At 37.7% G+C, this 15,616-nt stretch overlaps 1 protein-coding gene across 2 annotated transcripts; it reads right to left on the bottom strand.

Annotated features, from left to right (window-relative positions):
* On the bottom strand, positions 1-9,058 carry LOC147854175 (transmembrane and coiled-coil domain-containing protein STS1-like). 2 transcript variants are annotated; one of them, XM_087332228.1, is made up of 16 exons: positions 9,003-9,058; positions 5,643-5,863; positions 5,413-5,497; positions 4,771-5,334; positions 4,523-4,691; positions 3,954-4,106; positions 3,463-3,560; positions 3,232-3,323; positions 2,454-2,524; positions 1,986-2,121; positions 1,689-1,748; positions 1,543-1,625; positions 950-1,026; positions 518-588; positions 388-445; positions 1-302 (listed from the first exon to the last, which is right to left on the bottom strand). In XM_087332228.1, exons 2-16 carry the CDS (start codon positions 5,846-5,848, stop codon positions 165-167), a joined length of 2,061 nt encoding a protein of 686 aa, XP_087188354.1. In that variant the 5' UTR covers positions 5,849-5,863; positions 9,003-9,058; the 3' UTR covers positions 1-164. The 2 variants fall into 2 exon arrangements, with proteins under 2 accessions (XP_087188354.1, XP_087188355.1); XM_087332229.1 differs by lacking the exon at positions 9,003-9,058 and having other exon boundaries at positions 5,681-5,856.
* Positions 9,059-15,616: the final 6,558 nt, after the last annotated feature.

The raw sequence follows: 15,616 nt of genomic DNA, 5'->3' as shown, positions 1-15,616 counted from the left end.
TGGTAATTACATGATTGCACTTCACAAACCAAATGTATACAAATATATACAAGTTGGTTCTAGAATAGCTTACATGTGGGAATGCCATTTTACTTCACAAATAAACAGAAGTGTCCAAGTGCTAAAGTATATTAACTATTGAATTTTTTCTACATCTTCATACATTATGATAATTGGGTTTTGCTAATTCCAATCATGGATGGACGCAAAGAGTAATAATTGTCGATATTTAAGGCACCTATAACATCTTTTGTGTTCGATAAATATGAAGAGTGACCACTAATTATCTCGGTTGCATCAACCTGTTTGGGCATATTTAGAAAAATGTCAAAATGATAATTGATTTAACCTCTTTATATCACTATGCAGCCTTATTTTTTAGCTTACATTCTCAATCCCTCGTGATTCAACTGCTTGTATGCCAGCCAGTCCTTGTGACATCAAGCTACAAACCCAAAGAAACACTCATAATGGTTGCCAGAAATTATGCAAAGAGTACTGCAAAATAAATCAAAACCTTGTACGATACACCACTCCCAGCAACCAATCATTAGTTGAGTATACATTCACAAATCGTCCCGCAACAACCTATGAACACATTAAAATGATGTGAAGTGTTTTAGCATCTCTTAACGATAATGACTCTCAGTAGTGTGCTTCATGTTTGATGCTGAAACTATTCTATGTTCCATGTAACAAAGACATGCACAACATTCGATAACTAAGATGGATGCTGAAACTATTCTATGTTCCATGTAACAAAGACATGCACAACATTCGATAACTAAGATGGATGCTGAAACTATTCTATGTTCCATGTAACAAAGACATGCACAACATTCGATAACTAAGATGGATGCTGAAACTATTCTATGTTCCATGTAACAAAGACATGCACAACATTTGATAACTAAGATGGATTATTAGATGGAGTGTGGTACATGCTTACCTTCCTGACAGCCATCCATGACTCATTATCTAGAGGTAGTGGGGCACCAAGCAGCACAACACGTTCTACAATCCTGCCTACAAAAAAGTGTGAGTTAGTAACTTCACCAGGGGCACCCTGGATTGAATAACTCATCTACTCCTAACTAGAGAAGTCATGTAGGTATGCCATGGGCCAATGTGACACAAGTAACTCCATCCAGACGTAGTGGTCATGGGCCACGGCTACAAAGAATAAGGACATTACAACAAAAATTAAAGACATGAATCTGTCATAAAACTCTCCTGAAGGATTATATTGCTAATACTTCAATACTATATATTAATCTTGAGACTCGCATGCCAATCTAGGTCTAGCGGACCTTTCTTGGTTAGGAAGTTGTCCTATGGATTTTCGAGGGCACCATCAAGCTTAGGTACAGATGTTCACATATCTGCAACTTTTTTAAAGAAGATAGAAATTACATCTGATAATACGACATTTACAACTATTATTTGCCTAGCTAGAGTTATATAGAGGTTTTGCGGTTTCTTTTTTTCAAAACTAGTAATCCATTAGTTAGCAGAGTTTTGGGAATAACTTCTTAAAAATACCATTTTCTCCTTTCCTGGCGAGCTCCTCCAGGCATTTGAAAATGACTCGTGCTCCTAATGAGAATCCCATCAATGTTACTGGTCTGTAAAAAATAGATTTTTTAGTTTTTCAAGGTCAATATCAGGTCTTAACACAACATTATTACCGATTTCCTTGTAATCCTTTGAGAAGTGTATCTGCAAGAAGTTTTCCGGCCTTGTCCGATCTGCATAACAATAGTACATTCTCAATAGGAATAAAAATCATTGCCATCCTTCATGATCCTCTCTTCAAAAGATTAGGAAACCATGAGTATCATTCAATAGGAAGCATAGATCTTTTGAGTGAGAAGTTAATGTAGATATCTAGAGGATCAGGATGGATATTTAGATGGTATTAGAGTTAAGAGGTTTATTAGTGAATCTAATACCCAGGATTAGCATCGTTATAATCACATACAAACCTGTCCACAGCAATTGCCCACTTGCTATCTATAAAGTTCGTTAGGGCAAGCAAAGCAGATGGCCAAGCTAAAGCAGTAACCAGTGTGCTCAGGACAGTCATCATTGCTCCTTGTCTCATCATCTCAGTGGAAATACCTGTTCATCCATCACAAGAACTTAGGGAAAATGTAGATCAATATCAAGTGCAGAAAGTGTTTTATTTTGATAGTTCACAGTTATTTCCTAGATGCCTAACTTTGTATGACTTCATGTGCTGCTGTCTCATAAGGCTATTATTTAGACCATTTAGTCTACGGGAAGTAGGTGAACTAATAGACGTCTTATTATAGTACCCGGAACACATTATAGTATCCTTAAAAATGTACTCATTGATACATCCAAAATGTCATCCTAAAACAATTTAAAAAGAAACTTATCAAAAGCGTTATACATTCTTCAGAAGATTGTAATTTCCAGCCAAAACTTACTTGAAGTGAGCCAATCTTGAATAGCACTACTGACAGCAATTAAGTTTTTGGTTTCCCACCTAACTGCATACCTGAAACCAAAAACAAATCCCAACCTACAATTGCATAAAGATTCTTAATTTTGATTAACTAAATATTAAAGTGAATTCATTACGTACATGTATTTCTTATAAATAAAATTGAAAAATGTGTGCATATGTGTATTACACATAGCATAACATATTGCCTCTTCTCTTCAGTTCCTAGTCTTAATTAAGATGACTATAGTCACCAGCTGGTCTTTCTTCTCCATGAAATCAATTTTTGTGGATTTTCACTTCATATTAAAATTTCCATGAGTAATATAATGTATAACCAAAAATGGCTCTATGTATATGTTCACAATTGTATCCTGGTTATTGAGGATGGATGAGAAACTTGGTGCAAATGTAGGGATGTTTGCAATATGATGTTCAATTAATTTAATTTGAAATCTCATCATCTGTTATGCTTCTGCAGCACAGCTTCTCTGATACTCCTGTTTGAGCTCCCTCCCATTATCCTATGTTCTTCTCTATTCATGATCAATGCATCCTATGTGACTATGGGCAGGTTTACTCAGTATGGTAATAGTGGAGAACAAGGTTTAGGAAGGAGAACAAAAAGACGAGGACTTCGTTGATGATAGTTTTACTACAACTTGAGAGGTTTCACACTGGTTAAATAGCTAAACTACAAAGAAAATAATCTCGTAGGCCAGAAAAACATTAATGTCATCTTTATTCTATATGGTACATACATTTCCAATTCTGTGTTATTGCCTTTCCAAGGTTTTGAAAAATCTCCTTCATCATTTAAAAAACCTGAAACTGCAATACCCACAGCCAAGTGCTGTAAAATAGGGTGGTGCAGTCACACAAGCAAAATGCAAACCTCTTCCATTAGAAATATGCAAAAAACTCAAAACCAAAATATTATGTGAAACTAATCTAAAAAATTCACATAAGATGAAGTATATTATGCATTTTACTCCTTGTTGGTTATTTCCTCCAAGGCATTCAAATCCAAATTCTTCAACGCCCCCTGTTCTTTTAGCCATTTTTGAACCTGTAAGGCCAGCACCAGCAGCTACAAACTACCAAAATCTTAGTGCTTTAAGTCCTTAACATAGGAATTGATAAATTAAACATCCATGCAAATGATACTCTTTTTAAACAGCGTTAACAAATAAATTAAACATCCATGCAAATGATACTCTTTTTAAACAGCTTTAAGTCCAGGCTATAATGGACGAAGAGCCAAAAACCAAATCCTAAGCAAAACGTGCTCCTGATAATAATAATGATAAAACTAAGAATCTCACAAATCAAACAAATGTTCCTTTCTAATGGTTGACAAGAAAAACGAAATTCATTTATTATTGTATCCATTTAACCAGAGGTTTTTGAAAATTGATGCAAAGGGTTTTTTTTGCAGTTGAAAGATATAAATCTGATTTGCTAGGATGAATAAAACCAATACCTCCAAAAGAAGCAGCGACTGCAACAGAACCCACAGTGGAACCAGCTGCAGCTGCCACTGTAGCAAATCCAGCAGATCCAATGACTGGCATGATGGTACCAAGGGTTGGTGCTGCTGCAGCTAGACCAGCTGCAATCGCTGGTGCAGCAAGTCCTGCAAGGATAAACAAACAGGTTTCATTTGTTTAGATAATGCCTCCCCACATCAGTTTGATGGATCATTGATTAATCATGGAACATTTCTTCATTTTTTAACTAAGAATTTATATTTTCATGTAGTAACAAGACTCAAGGATGTAGTAATGGAATGTAGAAGAAACACAAGGAAATGAAGAAGTTTTTAGCACATGCAGAAGTTAGGACGTTTTCCATTTAGACTAGTGAGAGTCGATCAATCTTTTGGAAAACCAATGAGTAAGGGTTTTTATGCAGACAACATAGGCTTACCCACCTTGAAGGTACTTTATTATAACTGATTGTAAGACATAAAGATTCAATCAATGCTGATCAAACCATCAATTTCATAAGGAGATGCAAGTTAAAAGATCAACACATTGTTAAGAAACTCACCACCGGTGAGTGCTAGCAGTGCTCCACCAGTTACAGCAGCAGCACCAACAATTCCACCTCTTTTCCATTTAGACCAGCCCTTATTCTCAATCTCTTTTTTAGCTACACTGTCATCTTTAGCATTCTGAGCTGCTACCACAGCATATGCAACCAAATTTTCCATAGCTGCCTGAACACATTCACAAGATTATGAAGGAAAAATTTGTATATACACAAAGGTAACTTTAAAAAATGTGAAATTCGTATACCATTTTTGTCCATTCTACATTAAACCATGATGCCAAGATTCGAAGGGCAACACGCTGACGAGCATCGTAACCCAACCTTGTTCTCAATTTCTCTTCAGCTTCGGCAGGAATATCAGAAACAACTGCAGTTAAAAGTTCATATAGTACTGCAACCTTCCTTTTCTGTGTCCATTGTGTTGTTCGTGCAATATATTCATCTTTCTCACATGTCTTCTCTGAGGTATCATTATCTCCGATTCCAACAGTTCTGGGATCTTCACTGATTTTAAGGTTATTTCCAGTTGCAGGAATATGACAGATTTTACTGTGGTAGGAGGAAGTATTTCTCAACGCTGAATCTTCAGCATATTTTTCTAGTGAACATTTGGCTTTGATCTCTTCATTATCTAGAAGAGATTTTGATGCACATGCCTGCTGAGAATTTGATATACATTGAGTTCTATCTGAAGGACTTGATGCTACTTCATAATTACGGGAATCCATATGTACAGATTCAACCAAATTCGCCTCAATTTTATTGGTTGCAGAGGCACCATCATCCAGATCAGAGAAAATGCTCAGAAACTACAGAAAAAGAGCAGTTACAAAGTCATCATATGGAAACATGTATTAGGAAATCTTCATGGTTGATAAGATGCATACTGCAGCGATGTGAGACTTTGAATGACATGTAGATAATGCAGTCTGTTCCAAACCACTCCATGCTTTTTTATCAATACCCAGATACCTGAATAGGATCACCCATAAATACAGCAAACAGTGTAGACTTCTTGTACTCAAAACTTTATCCTTAGATTCTAGAATTAGAGATCTAGGCTTTCCTAAATCCAAATATTATTATTAAATAGTGTGAGTGGAGGAAAGTGCGGAACCTGAAAATTGGACGAAGTAGCCCTAACTTCTGGCTTACCCACAAATGGTCCATCTCCGCTGCATAATTTGTATCCTCAGAATCTGTTTCTATCAGAATTTCCGCTGGATGATAGACCAAAGAAAATTGCTGAATTTGAGCTTGGTGAAGTGCTAAAGCAAATAATGCACCAGCTGCATACAAATGAACTGATTGCAACTCTTCCATTGCTTCTTTAAGTCTCTGTAACAAAAATAACATAGCCAAATAGAAATAAAAAACACTTACGTCACCCACTTGTGAAGTTTCTCTTCTAGAATCCCATTCAATGATGGGAAATGAAAGGAAAATTCAAGCACACAATGGAAAGGAACAGCACTTTAAGCTTCCCACTTGGTAAGACTATTTCTTGTTCTAATATATCAATGAAATGCATTCCCAGGCATTCATAATGCCAGATTACAACATTTTTCATGACATCCTACGTGAATGCTGAGTAACTTTATATGGCAGAAACCTTAAACCTAATCTCAGAGATTCCTTTTTAGCTCAATCTAGTTCAAGCATGTTGTTTGTTGCTATCATGAAGCCATTAACAACATGCCAAGAGATTTCTGAGAGCTAGTAACAGAGCTAGCAATGAAGCTGGCTCAGAGGTAGCAGCAACCTGTACTACACATGTGGTGCAAGAGCTCCATGCTAATAGAAGCTTTTAAACAAATCCATTTTTGCAGGATTTTAAACAAAAACCTTATCATGTGTTCTCTTAAGCGGTGATTTCCACAAGCACAACATTAGATCATTGGTAAAGTGCCTAAAATGGGACACCAGCGGTTTTTATAGAGGATACTTGGTTGTGAGCACTAGATATTTTTCTGGCTGCCGAATCTGGAAAGAATGGCGCAGAGATCAGAGGCATAGTTTGGTCAATGCATGTGTTAGTCAGCAGATATGGCTTCCAGCTGGTTTCTATTCTACTTTACGCTAATGACTAATTGTGGTTTCTGAATCTTCTGAGAGTCTACAACCTCATTTAAATGCCCTAGATGGATTTGCTGCCAAAAAGGGCTCCTAATAAACCTAGCAAAGACTACAGCCATGAGCTTGCACATGCTCACAGAGGTTCACCAGCAAGCTGTATTCAGCTTATCAGGAGGGAAAGTCAAAGTAGTGGATACTATTTGTATCAAGGAGTCATAAATGAACGGTTCTCAATGACTACACCTCCAAGGATCAATTCACTCAGGCTATGCAGCTCTGACCATACTAGAATGACAATGCCACTAGGGACACTTCCAGGAGCCTCATGTGCAGTGCACCCATATGGGCCCAAGCCTCCCCCCACAAACACGTGGAAACAAAGAGCATCCACTAGTTATGATGCTGTCACAGATCACACTCAGCAACCTTCATTCCACAAGAGATCATCCAAGCTGTATTGGCTGCATTCTTTATGATTGTAGAAGCGTTATTCCAGACATTAATCCTCATTGACCGATCCCAACCATGCCAACTCAAAAAATTATTCATAAGGTATTTGTAGCAACAAATAACATGGCAACAATAGAACACAGAAAAGGATCATGACACTCAAGGAACATGAACTACAATAGCACGGGCAATGCTTAACAAGATGCAACCTACCACATAATTGACATCACCTCAGGTGTGATGTGAATCTGTAGAGGTACTATACGATATCACTGGGCAGCCCTCACCCCCACACACATCTCACACCCACGTGAATCTCCCAGTTCTACTCCGTAAAATGTTAGAAACACCATTAATCCATTACAATTTGGAAAGGCCTAAGATCATGATGGATTGGTAGGTGACCACTTTATCTGTGCCCATGACACCTTGTTCCCATTTCTAGCACACATCTTTAAGAGAGTTATATAAGTGAATGTTTCAAAGACCTTTCCATTCTAGATTGACATATGCTAGAGATATTTTGAAGACAAAATTAAATATATCTTACTTGAGAATCTTACATGTATAGATAATAAGATTCTTTAGTCACGTCTTGTTCTATTTTATTTACTTTTTTACTTGGCTACAATTATTTTGGTTTGTTGTTCTCAAAGATGAGACAACATTTTAAGATGTAATCTCTTGTGTGGCCATCCTGGCCCCTTAAAAGGCGTTAATATATCTTTCTTTCTTCATACTAGCTGGACCAAATATATGACTGTGCCAATCTTCAAGAATGGAAACCCCATGATGCCGAGCAATTATAGGACAAGGTGCTACATTAAGATCTAGGCAGCACTGTACCCAAAAGTCTTGGATCGCACCACCAGAACCCCTTCCCCCAAAGATGTCCTACAATAGAGATCATTTTATGAACTTCTCAAATGGTGAATTCATCAGAGAATGAGGTGCATGTTACATAGTGCTCACGAAGCAATAGGCCAAGACAGATTTCCTGCCACCAAATAGAGATCAAATAAGCATGAACACTTACATACATAGAGCCAGAAGATTTTGCAAATTATGTGATGGAGAGATTGAAAGTGAGGAACATTTAGTGTGTAGGTGTCCAACTTACAAGCACATCCGATAGACGTATGTGACCCTCATCACCCGAACTCCATCACAATTGGACAAATGATTGACAAGGCTGGCTCACGATACTTTGGCTAATGGTTGACCCCCTTTGGTAGAGGGCATCCTTAAATCATTAGGGAATCTTCAAGGTCCACCACTCAACCACTGGGTGAACTGCACACTTTGCAAATTAATAAGATAGCTTCTTGTATCAAGCATGTGAGTGGTCAAGCACCTCTTTCGTCCGGAACATAGTGTTTAGTGTGAAGAGGCCCTATCTTTCTCTTTCTATCCCAGGCAAGTTCTTGAACTTAGACTTTTGGGTATAAGAAATATCTCAATGTCTCGGTTGGAAACATCTGTGCAGGTGACATGGTCTTCTTTTTAGCTTCAAGAGCACACGCTCGATACTTGAACCTCAAGAGTTCTATAGTTCTTGAATATGTGGCTCATAGATCTTTCAATGCATGATTAAAAATAGAGGTTTTATCAGCTTATCGATGCTACACCTTCTTTCATGCATACTGTTGTAGCATATACAGCAGATTCTTACACAGAAATGGAGACAATACCTCAAATCAAAAGCACTAAGCATGCTCTCCTACAAATTTCTGACAGTTATCCAGCATTCAGATAGATATATGTCTTTCTTAGTTGTTTGGGTTAACTACATCATTCAAGAATATCTGATCCACCTTCATTATACTCCATTACTCTTAGGTGGAGCTCGAGAAATATCAGTATACAAGAAACAATGGAATCGTCTCTGAATCAAAGAAAGCAAATGTGAAGAAGATCAACAACAAACGGGAAAAAAAAAAAGAGAGCTTACAGATATCCGACGCCTGAAGAAGAAGAGAGTCGAATGGAGAAGACTTTGCAGGGATTGCATATTTCCATTCAACAAAGCGATCACGTGTCCTAATCGCCCAATCCACGCGGAGCAAAGAAAAGCAAAAAGCAAAACGCAAAAAGCAAATTGATTGTCCCCGAGAGAACCTCGCGAGATTCGCCAGACAAACGTGAGCCCTCGGCGTTCTCTCGAATCGAATCTTCTTCTGTGTATCCTTCCGAGCTTTAGCTTACGGCATTACTCTGGTACCATCGATCTACTTATACATGTCTCTTCGATTAGTTGTTCTCAAAGTCGAACCCGTACTAGCATCTTAAGATGCAATCGTTCAATCTCACAAGGTTGTCTCGGGCTCTTAGAATATGTCTCTAGCTTGACACCAAAATCAAGAGGAAGAGTAGTGTTCGGTCTCGTAAGGCCATCTCGAGCTCTATCAAGATGTTTCTTATCTATGATAGAAATAGAGAGGAAAAGCATTGTTCGGTCTCATAAGGCCATCTCGGCTTCGATGGACATGTCTCTTATCTGTGACCAAATAGAAAGGAAGAAAAATGATCATAGAGAGGGAGAGGGAGAGAGAAGATTATTGATAGAAGTTTAGGGAAATTAGGAGCGTTCTTGGAATTCAAGGAATGTATCTTCCGAGAATGTTCTGAAACGTTTTTTGTATTCTAGTCAATTCCTTGTCTGTCCTCCTATATTTCTTTACATGCAATGGCTTTGTCACATGTTATTACGAAATTAATATCCATGTGCATTGGAGAGAATGGTTGTTATTGGTCTCATGTTATTAACAAGTATTGTACCTACAAGTAGATGCCATGGAACTAGTGATAATTTGCTTTGTGGGCTTGATATATGTGCACTTTCAACATGGATTAGTTGCAATGAGAGATTTAGTGTGGTTGCACAAAAATATATGCAATACACAAGGGGTGCAATGGTTTGTTTGAGAATGAGTATTCAATTTTATATGAACAAGATTATCACATCAACAAAAAATGGTTTACTTCTGTCACGGAGACACACCAAGCGCGGACTAGGACGTAGCACAGATGTTGGGGCTACGAGCGACGAATGAACTTGGAGCTAGATGTGACGAGGCTAGGAACTCTAAATGTTGTGAGCGACATGAGGGCATGAAGACAGAAATAAAGATCAAGGAGACAAAGATGAGGCGAAACGAGAATACTAGATTGATGTGTCAATGACTGGTGTTGAATCCCTTGAAAGGGACCAAGAATGTTACAAGTATTTATACAATTTCCGAGATTGAATATCTCTAGAATATACTTGAGAAATATCTCGAGAATATACCACAGAATAATTATAGAATATAATAACGACTAGAATATTCTCGAATGTACTATACACTAGACTCTACAATATATACAAGTTCACAATCGAATGTGGATAGTTCACAAAAGTTTCCATATGGTTAACACAACACAATGTACTGTGTGTACTAAAAGTCAGCGGTTCGAGTCTAGAAGGTGAAAATTTCTTTCATGCAAGCCACATCAAATCTATGCCATCATGAATAGCTTTTAATCATTGTCTCTATATACCCTATATGAGGATTAGATACGTGTCATGGTAAACAAAGCTCAATAAAATCATTGTCACGTAAACGCGCGTGCATGTGCTACTCAAGTGGGACCTCAAGGGTCTTGGACTAGGGAGGACACAAGGAGTAGGAGGGCACAGAGACATTAGGGGGATCAAGGGTTCTCGAGAGTCAAAAAGTCATGGGAGTCAAAAGCTCGGGGGACTCGAAGGCTCCTGAGAGTCGAAAGCTCTTAAGAGTTGAAGGGTTGCGAAACTCGAAGGCTCATGAGAATCGAAAGCTTCTAGGAGATGAAGGTTTGTGGAACTCAAAGGCTCCTAGGAGTAGAAAGGTCACCAGACTCGAAGGCTCTTGAGAGTCAAAAGCTAATAGAAGTCAAAGGCTCGTGGGAGTTGAAAGCTCCTAGAGTCGAAGAGAGCGACGTGTCGGTCTCCTTCTCCTCTGACTCTCTTGTAGTAGATCAATGATTAAGGATCAAAGCACGTGATTAACACAAAGAACACAGGATTACAAAGGGATTGCATAATATTAAGACCAAAAGGGACCTCTTTGTTGGCTGAAACCGCTAGATTAAGAAAGAAATTCCATTCATAAAATAAGGTTTAAAAGGTTTGAGTAGACAAGTGATTACAATAGTGGCAACAAACATTAACCACCAGATAAGTGTGAAAGTGTTTTTAGAAATCAACTTAGCTATTGAACACTAGAATATAAGGTATGGAGCATTCATATTTGGAGGGCAAGAACACGAACCAAGATCTTAAGGAGAAGTCAAACTAAAAGCAGGAGACTTGGAGAAAAGTAAAAGGATAAAAAGCAGGCCACCTAAAAACAGTTTGAAAGGAACGGTCATAACTCTTTTGTTTGAAACCCAAATTTTATGTTCAAATATGGTTGGAAAGCTTGTGAAGAGAGCTATCTTTAGAATTTTTTTGTGTCTCTAAATTTGGAGCTCTAAAGGGAGATATGACAATTAGAAGGTCGTTGTGTCATAACTACAAATAGGAGATGAAAAACTTCTAAAAATGAGTGAAAAAGAGAGGAAGGCGGAAGAATAAGAAAAGAAGTGTTAGGTTTTCTGTCCACATTTCTTAGAGTGTAAATGGGCCTTGGATGTGTAAAACTTGTATTTTTTAAATATAGTGTGAAAAGGGGTCACACAAGATGGCGTTACATATCTATACTCACTTTTTGAGAGTGAGTTAAAAAGGGGGGAAACAGGCATTTTTTTGCAGCAGAGGAAAAAACGGATTTTAGAGAGCTCATACTCTCTTTCTTGGCCCATTCCTTTAGCGCTCTCGACTGCACTAATAAACTTCAACATCCAAACATCATTACCTTCGTCATCAGCCACATGCTGTGAGTTTTGGTGTCTTTTTGTTGGGTTTAGTTGTTGAGGAAATCTCATATTCCCTTCTTTCTCTTAGTGGTCTAACTTGTTTAGAGTTGGTGTATAAGATTTGCATTGATAGTGGATTATTTCTAGACTAGGTCCCGTGGTTTTTACCTCGTTGAGGGTTTTCCACGTTAAAAATGTGTGTATTGTGCATAATGTTTGTTGTGTATCTTTCTTGTTTTCTTTTAATAACCTTGCACAACATCATTTCTATCTCACATAAGTGATTAAGTGTTATTAAGTTTCTGATCAATAAGAAATGAGAGGGGAGGGAAGAAGAAGGAAGGGATACCTTTGTAATAAGGGAAGGAGAGTACGGTTGTGTGGAGAGGGTCTTGGTTTTTTTGTGGGTGTTTTCTTTCCCATTCATGTAGTGTGGTTGAGGTGTTATCAATATATCTTTGTAGATTTGGATTTATATATCTTCTTTCTCTCTTTCTTCCATCACGATCATCTATTATCAATAGATCTTTGGATTTGGATTTAAAATAAGAAGATATATAAATCCAAATCTACAAAGATCTATTGATAACAGATGATCGTGATGGAAGGAAGAGAGATAGAAGAAGATATATAAATCCTAACTCCAAAGATCTATTGATAATAGATGATCGTGATGGAAGGAAGAGAGATAGAAGAAGATATATAAATCCTAACTCCAAAGATCTATTGATAATAGATGATCATGATGGAAGGAAGAGAGAAAGAAGAAGATATATAAATCAAGAAGATAACACCTCAACCACACTACATGAACGGGAAAGAAAACACCCACAAAAAGAAAAGACCAAGAACCTCTCCACACAACTTTACTCTCCTCCCCTTATTACAAAGGTATTATCACTTTCTTCTTCTCTCCCCTTCTCACTTCTTCTCTTCTTACTCTTCCTCCTTCCTCTCTTTGTCACGCTTTTTTAGAAGTTTTTCATCTCCTATTTTTAGCTATGACATTGTGACCTTCTCATCATCATATCTCCGTCACCAAAGCTCCAAATTTAGAGATATAAAATTTTAAATATAGCTCTCTTCACGAGCTTTCCAACCCATATTTGAACATAAATTTTGGGTTTTAAACGAAAAAGTTATGATCGTTCCTTTCAGACTATTTTTAGATGGGCTCTACGTTAAAATATCATGTCTTTGTATTTCTATTTGTCTGTGTACTGTTCTCTTGATCTTTGTACCCGCATACAAAAGCACAAATATCAACCGGTTATGGCCGGGTCGATTCTCAACAGAGCCGATTGCAAAATCCGATCACAAATTATAGGCCGATTGTGCCGATTTTCTAGGTTGATCCTGCTTCGAGTAACTACGATAATTAGAGGGATGGAGCCGACGAATCTTCCTGAATGTTGTGTAGCCGAATGAAGCACGGATCGGGTGGTGCTTTAGGCCTGATCTACTTTGAGTGTTTACAAGGAGCGAGTAAACAACGTCAGATGACCTATTTGATTGCCGTCTAACCTGATGAAGCACAATTTAGACTGTTTCGATGAAAAATCTCACTCTGAGGGGCAACAATCACGAAGACAAAGTACAACCAGTTGGCCTACTTCAAGGGTGATCTAGCTCAATGGGGTGCAAATTTTCAAGTGTTTCTTCTCACATATTGTGATCTTGTGGAAGTTGTCGTCCAGAAGATTTCAATCCGACTAAAATCTAGAGTCTGTTCCTGGACTTGAATCGACTTGGAGTTTTCAAGAATTTGAGACCAAGGATGTCATTGAAGATAGATGACGGTCAACATCGGATTGAAGAACCTTTGCTTTGATATCAGATGTTGGAAATGAAGGCCGTTAGTACAAAATCAGAAACTGCATGTAGGTGTTGAAGAGCTCCAAGTTGATGATGGCAGAATCACATGAACTGATTGGAAGCAGAGAGTAACAAGACAATTCAAGAATGAATCAAGATCAAAGATAGAGAGTGAGAGGAAAGACAAAGAGGCACAAAAATACAAACAATATTATTCAAAATGGCGACCACCACATAACTAGGTTACAAAGGTCAGTTTAAATACTAACCTAGGGCACCTGCCCTTCCCAATATTTACAAATATGCCCTAAATCTAGTTTGTCCAATGGGACAATGTGAATATGTCCATTATGAACGGGATTCGACACCACCCATGATTAGATTTGTGTATATTCCATTCTTCTTTAACCTTAGATGATAGCCATCCAAGAGACTCAATGGAGCAATGATACAATAGATTAATGCTCTCTCTCTCTGCTTCTCCCACCTTATGCAAGTAAGACATACATATGTGTTCTCATTTTGACGACGCTTCAAACCCTTCCCCTTTGCAATGTCCTGGTCTGTAACAATTCTCCTATTCACAAACCACGTTCTCTACTTCTTGTGTCTTGTCGCAACCTCTAAGTGGATCAACGACCTCTCCAACAACCTCTACAATGACGTCACGGTGTGCTCCTCTGCAACAACCTCCATTGTAGGCTCTATTGCATGCTTTGCAACAAACTATTGTCCAAGAACTTGCTGCTCTACTTTTAGTATTTTGCAAAGCTTCAACTTTGGGATAAGAGTTTTGTTTGTTTGTTGATGTTTTGTCCAATAACTTGATGTTTTGTTTTTTTCTTGAAGATGTAGTTATGTTATATTCTACAAGATCAACAAGAAAAAAACAATATATGTTATGTATATGCTCTGTTAGTATTGTGGTAATCTTGTGGTATAAGGCTATGTATATGCTTGTTTTCTTTCTTAAACATGTATATTATGTTATATGTTCTGATACATGTCTGCATTGTGGATATCTTGTGCATGATTTTGTGTTGGTATGATGCTTTTCCGATGCTTTGTTTTCTTCTTGAACGTATATGTTAGCTTATGTTGTTGTACACATCTGTATTATGGTAATCCTTTTCCGATTTAGTATTGATATGGTGCTATGTATATGCTCTATTTTTTCTTTAGTGTATCTATTAAGTTATGTTAGACTTGTACATGCATGTATTGTGGTAATCTTGTGCCTGATTTAGTACTAGTATGGTGCTATGTATATGCTCTGTTTTGTCTTTAGCATGTTTGTTATGTTATGTTCTTGTACATGCTTGTATTATGGTAAACTTGTGCCTGATTTAGTACTCGTATGATGCTATGTATTTGCTCTGTTTTTTTGTTCTATGTGTCTATTATGTTATGTTCATATACATGTTTGTATTGTGGTAAACTTGTGCCTAATTTAGTAATAGTATGTGCCTATATTTATATGCTATGTTTTTGTTCAACGTGTTTGTTTTGTTCTGTTCTCGAAGGTTTTTGTAGTCCAGTGTGACATAAATCACATAACACATGAAATGTGAGACTCCCTTAGCTTACCCACATCATTGTGATTAAGAGGATCACATGAGATGAGACTCGTCAACACATTAACCAATGAAATTCTTGAGTGTCTTAACTCCACACGCGTTACACGAAAAAGTTCCATTTATAGTCGATCGCATTGGTCGTTATTGGACCGTTGAGGGTGACAATAAAACATGCCAATGTGTTTAGTTTCTGGGCACCAGAGATAGATAGATGGAGGGGGAAACTATTGGGCGGAGACTTCGGGTAGCCACTTGGTTGGTCAACGAGGGCTCGACCACCATGTCCGTAAGTTTC

Source organism: Azolla caroliniana, unplaced genomic scaffold, assembly GCF_043228905.1.
Source record: "Azolla caroliniana isolate FFs.n. ecotype wild unplaced genomic scaffold, voAzoCaro1.0.p SCAF_16, whole genome shotgun sequence".
Taxonomy (NCBI): Eukaryota; Viridiplantae; Streptophyta; class Polypodiopsida; order Salviniales; family Salviniaceae; genus Azolla; species Azolla caroliniana.
The sequence above is the reverse complement of the archived record's forward strand: the minus strand, read 5'-3'. Positions and strand labels throughout refer to the sequence as shown.

Excerpts from the sequence above, each read along its gene's own strand:
- LOC147854175 (XM_087332228.1), bottom strand. The coding sequence starts at position 5,848 with ATGGAAGAGTTGCAATCAGTTCATTTGTATGCAGCTGGTGCATTATTT. Across the intron at positions 3,324-3,462 it reads GAGGAAATAACCAACAAGGA|CACTTGGCTGTGGGTATTGC; the intron begins GTAAAATGCATA and ends CCTATTTTACAG. Across the intron at positions 446-517 it reads GGAGTGGTGTATCGTACAAG|CTTGATGTCACAAGGACTGG; the intron begins GTTTTGATTTAT and ends TTGGGTTTGTAG.